The following is an 11,628-nucleotide window of genomic DNA, read 5'->3' as shown; positions in this document are numbered from 1 at the left end:
AGATAATCCTGAAAGGTCTCTATAAATATATATATATATTTATATATTGTAATAAACTTTTCACAATGCTTAGAAATCCCTTCGCAAAACGTACTGGAGACATAAATAATATGATATCTGTTATGCGTTGACACCAGACTCAAAACCAGCAAACAGTGTTCTCGCCCAAAGCCTTTCCAACCGTTCTCACAAAATCCAATCATGTCGGTTTTATCATTTTTGTTCTGAGTTAACGGTAAATTGCTAGTCGGTGTAAGTTTTATACATTATGTACTATATACAATGCGAGTTTGTACAGGCATATATGTGTCATTCGCCATTCGTATGTTGTGAATCGCTTTAATAGATTTCGGCCTTCAAACATCAGTGACCCGTCCCTCATTTTGGAAATTTGCATACCAAAGACCAGGGTACGATAAATGATAATTAGTTATGATAATAAGTAAAGATATTATTTCAAATGATTATATTTCATAGCGTTCGCCAGAGTCAGATCAGTAAAAAAGTTGCATAACATTGGTACATATACCATAACGAGGCTGTCCATAGGCTAAAGATTCCAGAGACAACTTTATTGTTCTTAAAACATCATTCTTTGCTGCAAATGAAGTCTATCCGATACCGATGAGTTCAATGCTACCGCGGGAAGAAAATATATCATAAATATGAAATGACAAGACTAGGTATTTACCATACATAATCCATACTAGTGACGTCATAAGAAAGGTACATCTTAGCTTAGTTAGCACCCCTCAACTCCCATTTATCTATAATCAGAAACATTAAATTTAGAGTTGTATAAATCAGTTTAGTTTACAAATAATCTTCTCCAAAAAAGTCTTCTAATGTCAATGGTGCCAATAGTATAAGAAACGTAAGAACCAATATATCCTCCTATGTAGGTAATAACAAAGGAGATATCGTTATAATTTAACTACTATATTATTAAACCGGAACGCTTGACTGTGTAAAAACAGGTCTCCAAAGGTAGATGATCCTACTTGTGGTCATTTCGTTCTATCATTGGTAAAAGCTATATTCGTTGTCATCCTAAAATACAAATAAAATGAAAATGAATTTGAGGCTTGGGAGGATTCTAACCTTCTTGAATCTATTGGGACATAACATTGCTAAATGTTACATAATCCATTTTTATCGCAAACAATGAAAAGTTGGTATTCATATTGGTCGAGCATAACAATCAATGTGGAAATAGTTGTGTGTAATGGTGTTATGCAATGACAATGAGCTGAGTAAAAAGTCATGTTTTTATGGATTTATTACCTTCTTGATAAAAAGCAGTGATTATACTAACCAGATGAAATACTTTTCTGCTTCTACGACGTACATTATTATCGTTAATTCACTGACGTATTAAAGTTGTATACATTATATATGCGGCGTTGGTAGTCGTAAAGGATAACATATAGTGTTGGTAATTAGAAGCCCAAAACGGATTTCTGAGGTACAATTTCTTTTCATATTCTACTCAATATACAACTTATGTTCTTTGTAATTGTGCCTCTGCTCACTGATAAGTATAACAAAGACAAACGAAACGAAACGAATTTCGGCGGAGTTTTCGAGAATTGTCTCAGCAAAAGTAAATACCTGTTTGTTTTCGTCAAGAAACTGATCGAGGGACTCCCGAATTTCAAGTGCCTTCATGCGAGTATCTGGATCAACCCGTAGGCAAGCCGTTATCACGGTGTTTCTGCAATATTAATTGTTTATTAAAATCATACGGAAAGAAATTTCAACAGGAAGAAATCCTTGCTAAATCCTTATATGTTAACAACTAATGCACAACGCACATGCTGCATGTGTTAATATCAAAGCGTTACCATCTAAAATGTAGGTTGTGCTTTAATCAGCATATGTATTAACGTAAGTACTCACATGACGTTCGGCCAGTTGTTGTTTTGAGGAAGAGGTGGCTGGATGTTAATTGCTGATTTTAAGCCTTCTAAATCTAGCTTTTCGAATGGTGTCTTCCCTAAATTAAATCAAACACAGAAATGTATCATTTAAGACGGAATGTGCAACAACAACAAAATATTTAAAAAAGACACACTTTTAAACCTACTCTTTACCAAACATAACAGAAAGTCTAATGATTGTTACTAAACTTAAAAAAAACACAATGTTTCATCTTGTTTATACTTTGAATTTTCGTGCTCCGAATCTTTCAATATCTTACATAGAACCATCCGACAAAAAACCTCGTTAATAAAAAGCCTCGATAATAAAAATCTCGTTAATATATATATATATATATATATATATATATATATATATATATAAATTAACGAGGTTTTTCTATATCTTTTTCTATATCTATATATATATATTTTATTTTATTTTCTATATCTATATATATCTATATATATATATATATATATATATATATATATATATATATATATATATATATATATATATATATATATATATATTGATATATATATATATATATATATATATATATATATATATATATTGATATATATAAATGGTTATTTGATTTTTAGTGCTCCCTACTATTAGGTTGTAAATACCCCACTGGGGAGCTTACCCATTGAAAATACCTCCCACATAAAGACTGCATAAGACCAAATATTACTGTTCTGACTATATTCCCGATTAACAATGGTCTCTGGTGCAAACCACTTTAAGCAAGGGCTGACCTGGTGAAGAAAAAAAGCATACTAAGCACATACTGATATTAAGCCATTTGAATTTTTATGAAACTTCTTAATCGGGGCAAACCAGTGCAAATAGAAAGCCATGAACAGTAAAAAATATCCTCTAAAATGTGAATCATTAAGGACGTAACATTTCATCAATTTTTGTATTAATTGTGGATAAAAATGTACAACTTTTCTTGAACGGGTCTTCTCTCGAATGGCAATTGTGGCTACATTACTACTAAGATGAAGTCCATGAAATGCTATATCACAATACAATTGTCAATGTTTATGTTCACGTCACACTAACTAATATCGATCATGGCGAAATTAGAATTTTCATATAACGGGTCTTAATTTTGAAGAAACGGTAATTTATCTCCTATCCACAGTTTTAATAAGTATTTTAATATTTCAACTAAAGGCAAACGCAGCGTTGTTACTATTCATTGTCTACTCCATTGCAGAATATTGTGGAATAAAGGTCGTCAAAATAACATAAAGTAATTTTGAATAGTTTAGATCTCAAAACAGTACATTATTATTGAACTAAATCAGTACACTTCATTCCACAGGTTCTGCACTTCATAGTTCTCATCCAATCAACTATATATATTTATACCAGTTGAACTGATAATGAACACCAACGTTACCTCGAGGTTTATATTCGATAATATCTTCGTTGTTGCAGAACATAGATTAAAGTCGTACAATTTACAGTTGGTATTGTTATCCAGTAGCACCTTTCTGGCACATATTCCGAGATGGTCACACTAATGTAAGAAAAGAACAAGGACGTTTACAAATAAATATGATAAAAAGGAAATATATCAATTTTGGGGGGATGAAGCAAACAGATACATTAATGTCTGTAACAGTTTTCTGTTCGATGTGTTAAAGTTACGAACTGCCAGCCCGGGTATAGGCAAGGGTGCATAAATAAGAAATTATGCAGTGAAATATTTGTTGAATGATGAACCTGATGTTTACTTTTTGTTTCATTAGTGAATATTATTTTGATGGCAACACGAATGTTATTCCTCACAATATACTAAAACCGTAGATCGCGTGTCGTATCAAGCTAGCCTACTTGAGATGTTAACGTATTGTATACTTAACTCCATACAAGAATCACTGCATATTTAAAATACATAAAACCGCCGTTTAGTAATATCTGTACTTACATCAACCGTTTCAAGAAACATTAGTGCTTCCAGAATTTGAGACGAAAATGTTGCCAATTGCCTTGCATCTCGAGTCAATGAAAATGGTCTGATTCGTTTATCATATATAGCAGTCGAGTAATCGTTTTCTTTCGATGTATCGAGTAGGAAATCCAGTAATGTGCCATTTGTCAGGTACTCCATGTAAATATAGTGTGGCACTGTGTCGAAAGAAATCGTTTTGGAAAGAGGTATAATACGTTCTATAATTAGGAAAGCATTGCAATGACGTGGTTCGTTACTGGTATGTCCTTATAACCATGAGGACGTGAAACCCGTATATTTCTTAAATAATTGTTTGCAGTATATTACTAGCTTACGATAATAATGTTACCAAGTTTACCCAATTTGTCACGTTGTTGATGTGTTGAACCAATTTAAGTTTGTTCTGGGAACTTGTGAGTCATACAAATCTGGCAACTAATTATTATAAAAGTATGATATAAAATCAGTTATATGTAACACATAATGCATTATGGAACAAATTTAAATAAGTAATATAAGAACTGATCACAATTCAAATATCAGGTGTAATGTGATAGTGACATTAACTGTTATTTATTTATTCATTTATCTTCGAGATAGACAATAAAAATAGTACATATTTCAATTCTTCACATCAAATTTGTCATTTATGTTTGGGGAAAACACTGTATTTTGTTAACCTTTTTCAGTATCGCATCCAACGATATCGACGATGTTCATATGCTTAGGCATGTTACGGAGGTATTGGGAGAACACTCGAAATTCGCACCAATCGTTCCTAGAAGCATCTTCTGTGCAAAATTAAATGAAAAGATCTCAATGTATGCTTTTCAACAATCATCTGTTGTAACAATGTTACATATATTTAAAAAAAATATGATTTCAAAATACACAAGCGTAGGCTACCCTAACTTTACACATCGATATTAACACATTTACACATCGATGTTCCGTTTGGAGTTTTAATATCATTAAACATGTACAAGTACCAACATGTACAAGTACCAACATATAAAAGTTATTATTTAATTATAATTCTTATAAAAGACTCGTCTTTCAAAGGTAAGGAAACAATTCAATTCGGACTTTTCAAAAACATCCCTGCTTATACATGATCTGCACGAACACTTAACGGCAAAAGCAGCACTATAAACTCAATCTCACTCTTCCTGTGAGTGCAATTATTCAAATAGCGATTCGCTTGAACATTTATCGGAAAACACCTCATGGAATTGCTTCACGAACACCCCGTGGTTCTCCTTTGCATAACCCCTTCAATACGCTTACCGTGTAAGGTGCTTGCCACAAAAGCAGGCCGATTTGCATTTTGAAACGAGCCGATCCATCTCATCATTCGTCCAGAGTTTGGCAAACTCTTAGAAAGTACAATATCGGTTCGATGGTAAACAACACTGTCACCATAAAAGTACACAAAATCTGTGAACAAGAGAATGTATTTATGTCTATTGTCAAAATATATGATCAATTTATCAATATAATCAATTTATATTTATTTATATGAATAGTGGTAACAGAGATCAATAACTTGCAATGGTTCTGACAATCGTAAGAACATTGAAATGTGTTACATATAACTTAGTGTATCTTACATCAACACAAACATGATAAATATAGTTCATTCTTGTTCACTTAAAAAAAGTACTTTTGTTCAACTTGTTTTCGTGATATGACAAAGGAATTAATTATACAAGACCAAACTTGCAGAATAATTACTAATAACAAATTCTTAACAAAGGAATTTCTATCAAGTGAAGTTGAGATAGGCGGTGCCATTATCTGACGATATTTAGTAGGTACACCCTGCACAACTTCTCTTTAGGAACTTCTTGGTCATCGGTGAGCGAAAAAGGGAACGTCTTTGTTGAGTTCACCGGTATCATAACAGTATAGTATGATCCACAATGACCAAACAAAGTAGACTTGGTTGAATGTTTCAAGAGATGGATACGTAGATAACCTTCTTCGTTCTTTACAGTGTCGTACAGCACGTATTCCTCATTTTCATCCACTTGCTTCGGTAGTTTTGGCAAAGGCTGTCTGTGGAATATTCCAGAATTGTACTATTTTCGAATAATTGATTTTTTGGCGTGTTCTTAAAAAGAATGGAACAAATGCGTTTGTTAAGCACGTGGCGGTTTAAAAGAGGGGGGGGGGGTTCTTAAAACAAATTGCGATATTATCACGACGTATAACACCATAGTCTAGGCGATAGTCTAGGTCATAATTAACAGACGATTATAAGTTCATGTGTTGCAACAAAGAAAATTTCTGAAGTACTTACGCCATTTTGTCTCTCCGTCTCCTTTCTTTACAGGGTACAAAAGAAAGGACGAGAAACCAAGTTATCAAGCTATGACGTAACAAACGTTCTATAAGAATATGATGACACTAGTGAATATTGAGTGAGAGAATGTGTAAAAGGTAAGAGGGCCCCCAGAGGTTTAACTTTACCTAAAATAAAACTCGAAATACATGAGTATAAAAAAGGAGAAAAATTGGATAGCGTTACAAAACAATGCAGCATTCATTTACTGTTCACTTTTAATATTGAACATTTTTTGTTCATATGTATGTATGTTACACGTTGTTTTACAATCCCTAATGCTCCGTTACTGTATATTTAATTTCCGTCTGTAAGACGGGCTGTTTTATTACGTATCGATGAGTGTAAGAATTTATAGAATTTAGAACAAGATATAAAATGTGGCATCTTAAATACAACATATTAATCGTTGATTCGCTTACCATTTTACCCCGGAAATTTTAAGTGACATTTATTACAAGCACAAAAGTTGCTCCTTTATTTATAAACATTTACGAAATAAAAGTAAACATATTTACTTAATCGTTTCTTTCTTGAGATAACAATAGCAGTCACGATGGCTGATGCGGACAGTAGTATCAGGAGGATGCACATTGGCACTAGGATGTTCGTTGTACTCACCGGGGCGGTGCCGGAAGTCGTTTCTAGAATGTAATCTAAATAATGCATCATGTATTATTCCATATGTCAGGACATCTTATCGTTGTCAGATTACCTTAATGTCACTTAGTACACTAATTTAACAGCTTCAAAAAAAAAAATACAAGAAAATTAGATGTTTCACTACGTGATTATCAACCAGTTGAATTTTATTTGCATAAACTTAAGGTTTCTCGAGAATTGGTCATATCTACTGCAGACGTTGACGTATTATCTTCACCCAAATATATATGATATCATATCAAGTCAAACTTCAAACATTTAAACAAAGCAAGTTAAAATTGGTTGTCTAAAGGTATAATTTATTCATGCAATTTTATTTAAATGTATATGAGATAATTTGGTATGACAATTTGTTATCATGATGTTTAATACTAATGAATGTTTAAAATGTACTTCATTCATACTTAGTAAAGATTCCTAAATCCTATTGGTCCATTCAGGTCAGCTGACCGTAGAAAATCCTGTGAGTAACGCACGGTAAAATTACGGGTCATCACTTTAATAAATCTTTGGTTATATGTAACCAAAAATGTTTTGTTTTATGATATTTCCCCCACACAAATGGTAGCGTATGAATGAACGGGGTTAATCAACGGTCTAGCGTGCGTTACTCACATGATTAATGCACTCCGGGTGTTAATGCTATCGTTGCATGCACTCGGGCTCCGCCCTCGTGCATCGCTTGCATTATCCCCCGATCGTGCATTAATCCTGTTAGTAACGCACGCTATTTTATACGATTATATTTTTTATTTATACGATTGTACATCATATCAAGACATTTTTACTTAAATTCATACCCATGAGCTGCAATTCCTTTCTTACCACTATCGTCATCAGAAGAGTCATAAAATTCATGAGAGTCATTAGCATCACTGTGTCGGTGTTCCAGTACCAATGTGGCAAAACCTGTTTTGATGTGCAAACCATCCACTGTACATGAGACATTTCTCGCCACCGATGTGAGGCTGTACCTCGAAGACACACTATGGTTACTTATCTTATGGAAAATGTCTGTTCCTTCAACGTTACCATTCACCAACCAGGTTAAGGTTATTGGTTCTAATACACCATCTGCTTTACACATTAGAATTTGAACGTCTTTATCCGATGCATGTATGGATTCTTTAGTGATAGTTACCACGGGCTTACCTAAAATTTGCAAACATTGAAAACATCACTTGAAACCTTCCATACTAACTTGTTTCTTTTTTATAAATTGACACGCCTAACAAGGGAATATAGAGAGCTATTTATTTTTATAAAGAACGAAATTTACCTTAAAAACAAGGATAACTTACAATTAACTTAGTACCTCGTAATATTTCGATAATCACATATATGGAAACAATGATTATTTGGGTAGCAGTGTGACATCGGCTGCTTTTACACACTGGCGGATCCAAGGGGGGGCCAAGGGGGGCCATGGCCCCCCCCCAAAGGTGAGCCAAAAAGTGTTTCCGAACATCCGCTAAATCATATGATTGGAAATTAAAAAATCGAGAGGAATAGCAGTGGTAGACTAGTCTAAACCTTTTCGCTTTCTGGTTTAAAATTAAATGCAGAGCTCCCAACTGAGCCGCAATTCGCGGGAATTAGACCCGCAGTCTAACACCCAAACCCGCTGACCCGCACAAGCGTCCGAAAAAACCGCATTGTAATTGTCAAGTATACATAAACAAATTTGCATCAAATTTTGACTTAGCAACTATCACTTCTTTAGCATTTAGCATAATAGAGTATAAAACCTCCTTAACAGCATCATTTGAACCTTTGAACTGGGGCGAGCAGCGAACATTTTCATGCCACGGGAAAGAATGAATTATCACCTACTATTCAATTTATTGATGTTACACACAAAAAAATGCATATTTCTCAGAAAATTTTGGGTGACAAAAGCCTTTCTAAGTGCCACCATTTTACATGTAGGCATCAACAGGATTCCACAAAAATTCAATAGGGGAGGGGGACACCCCCTCCCCTGTGTCCCCCTCCCCTTATACCCCTCCCCCAGGACGGCGATTCGTGGCATGGACCAGCATTTGCCTTCTCAAGAGTTGGGAGCTATGTAAATGTATGAGCATGAGGATTTACAGTTAAACACCATTTTGCAGTTACAGGCAGGTTGTAAGAATTTATAACCTATGAGAAATAAAATTTCTTGAGAAAGATGATCCCAACTTTGTTTTATAAATATTTTAGAAAATTACACCTAGGAAACATTTTTTTTAGAAGTAAATTAACATCACCATTGTACACTTTTGTCGCACCAAATTGCATCTGAGGGCATTCAGCAATAGAAAATTTTCCAAAGGGGAGGGGGGCACTCCCTCCCCTTAGACCCCTCCCCCATATCACTCTAATGCCACTTTGGCCCCTCCCAAACAAAGGCCCTGGATCCGCCAGTGCTTTTACATTGAATCATTCATTGTACATAACAAATATCTCTGACTCCAGTGTGATATTTATAGTGTAGATGTATTTCGAAGACATACTATATGGTTTCATATATTGATGGATTCTGTCATAATAGTTAGCAAGACGTTACAAACACAAAAGACATAGCTTGAGAAATGTCATGCTAACCATGTATGTCATTCCTGGTTACACCTAACAAATGGAAATCCGTCAGCTATTGTTTTGCTTCTTTTGTTTTTCTTTTTTTTTTCTTAACTTTATAACTCTAAGTCTAACTTTAAAACAAGAAAAAAATCATTTAATTTAGTACCTCGTAGTATTGCGAATATTGCATACATTGAAATTTATTTTATTGGTCTCAAGTACCCAGTGTGGCAACAACTGCTTTAATATACGACCCGTTAACTGTACTTGAAGCGATAATGTGGTTACTTTTCTTATGGAAAATGTAGTTTTTGTCAACGTTATTCGTTAGCTACCAATGTTAATACTACATATTATAACACTATTTCTGCTTTACATTTTAGAACTTTTACGTCTTCATCGATTATTACCAATGTCGTACTAAAAAGTTACAACTATATAATACATACCTTGAATAATCCATGCATTTTTTTTTTCTGTTCCAGGACATACCACATATACCATAATGGTATATGTAAATTATTGATGTCATAAGACCTTACAACTACTTTCATTTAAGAAAAACGAACGATGACAATTAGTTTAGTAGGCTTACCATGTAAAAATGAAAATTATATAGTGTAAAAAAAATTCATCCTTACCAATAATGTCGAGGATAAACCCAGCATTCCATTCAGCGTTGGTTATACGTTGGCAATAATACTTTTCGTTGACATTTTTAATAGTTACGTTGCTGATTCGTAAGGATGACAAGTCTGTGCTACACGAGTTTATGCGGAGATTTACATCTCGAACGAGTTTATTAGTACCTGCATAAATGCTTGAGTTGCCACGTGTCCATAGGACATCAGCTGTAGAGGATAACTTGACCGGACACACAAGACAAACATCGCCTCCTGCTTCAGAGTGGCATGTCTTGACAATGTCCAAGACGTTTTCTTGTTGGAAGCAAGTCGTCAGTTGAGCGTGTGAAGATGCAATATCTGTAACCGAAATAATGAAACATTTTTTTTTTATATTAAGAACATTGTGATATTATACACTATTTTGCTTGATCAGAGTGGAAAATAACAAAAACATACTCAACGAGATCAAGATGGCTGATATGAAGCAAAATAGTGTAAATAATTCAGAAGCCATATTACTGCTGATTGAGAGATCAAATTACAAATGGAGATTTTACAAGCACGATTGTTTAAATATATGTAATATAATTCCGGGTGTAATCGACAGAAAAAGTTACTTTTAAAATTCGGAAAGGTTATTTCTCCACTGTGCATATGAAACTATCATTGCTTACGCAAGGACCCTTGATGCTGACATCTGGGAACCTACCTAAACAATAAAATACAACTTACGGTTTCACAGTTAGAATTTCTCCTTTCTGCATAAGCATAAGGATATCATAATATGATAGTAAGTATTATGTTACAAGAAACCACAACCATTCTTATCGGTATGATGTCGATTACTCTCGAATTACCAGGAAGTACCATTGTTAAACTTATTTTAATTGTGAGAGAAAGCCTGCGTATTTTACACAGTGACGCTAAGGTCCACATTGTGAGCGACTGATGAGTTTTGCTCAGGTGCAATAGTTGACGTGCCGTGTTGATCATATAATAAATATGACCAATCAACATTCGGCATTATGCATATATATAGGGCATCAGCTTCTACATTCTCTAAAATAATATATTTAATTCAGCTGCATCTATATATACCATGTGGTAAATGACTCAGTCAGTCCGTAATAAGTAACACTAGTGCATTGGTCCTAGTTCCGCTTTCAGAAAGGAAACTAGGGTAAATGGTTCACATTGCGGTTACATCGGTTAACAGCGTTGTTGAAACCGTGTAGGTGTCTCCAGGTGCGTATCCAGGGGGGGGCGTTGGGGGCGCGCGCCCCCCGGGTAAGGAAAAGAGGAGAGAAAAAAAAGAGAAGAAAAAAGGGAAAAGGAGGGGAAAAAAGAAAAGGAGGGGAGGAAGGAAGAGAAAAGAAAAGAAAAGAAAAAGAAAAAAGAGAGAAAAAGGAGAAAAGGAGGGAGTAGAAGATAGCCAAGGCCTCGGGAAGAGAAAGATCCCTATTATATACACAGGGTAGCCAGTGACAGATCAAGGATTACGGAGGGGGTGTGCGCCTCACCCTACCCCTTTACCCCGA

The 11,628-nt window shown here is 34.5% G+C and overlaps 1 protein-coding gene across 3 annotated transcripts in view; it reads right to left on the bottom strand.

The window, feature by feature from the left end:
• LOC139977333 (fibroblast growth factor receptor 2-like) overlaps positions 1 to 10,647 on the bottom strand; it is an 11,926-nt gene extending 1,279 nt beyond the window's left edge. The window contains exons 1-14 of one of the 3 annotated variants that reach the window (XM_071986617.1): positions 10,547 to 10,647; positions 10,106 to 10,447; positions 7,728 to 8,054; positions 6,758 to 6,895; positions 6,198 to 6,222; positions 5,874 to 5,953; positions 5,183 to 5,332; positions 4,576 to 4,686; positions 3,872 to 4,071; positions 3,341 to 3,460; positions 2,576 to 2,687; positions 1,900 to 1,996; positions 1,612 to 1,714; positions 1 to 1,050 (exon numbers count right to left, since the gene is read on the bottom strand). The exon at positions 1 to 1,050 is cut by the window's left edge and continues 1,279 nt beyond it. In XM_071986617.1, the coding sequence (XP_071842718.1) occupies positions 1,021 to 1,050; positions 1,612 to 1,714; positions 1,900 to 1,996; positions 2,576 to 2,687; positions 3,341 to 3,460; positions 3,872 to 4,071; positions 4,576 to 4,686; positions 5,183 to 5,332; positions 5,874 to 5,953; positions 6,198 to 6,222; positions 6,758 to 6,895; positions 7,728 to 8,054; positions 10,106 to 10,447; positions 10,547 to 10,604 (1,893 nt within the window). In that variant the 5' untranslated portion in view covers positions 10,605 to 10,647 and the 3' untranslated portion in view covers positions 1 to 1,020. The remainder of the gene's footprint in view (positions 1,051 to 1,611; positions 1,715 to 1,899; positions 1,997 to 2,575; positions 2,688 to 3,340; positions 3,461 to 3,871; positions 4,072 to 4,575; positions 4,687 to 5,182; positions 5,333 to 5,873; positions 5,954 to 6,197; positions 6,223 to 6,757; positions 6,896 to 7,727; positions 8,055 to 10,105; positions 10,448 to 10,546) is intronic. The other 2 variants (XM_071986618.1, XM_071986619.1) reach the window with 2 other exon arrangements.
• Positions 10,648 to 11,628: the final 981 nt, after the last annotated feature.

The sequence above is a fragment of the Apostichopus japonicus genome, chromosome 12 (assembly GCF_037975245.1).
Source record: "Apostichopus japonicus isolate 1M-3 chromosome 12, ASM3797524v1, whole genome shotgun sequence".
Taxonomy (NCBI): Eukaryota; Metazoa; Echinodermata; class Holothuroidea; order Aspidochirotida; family Stichopodidae; genus Apostichopus; species Apostichopus japonicus.
Note: the sequence above shows the minus strand (reverse complement) of the source record. Positions and strands in the feature narration are given on the sequence as shown.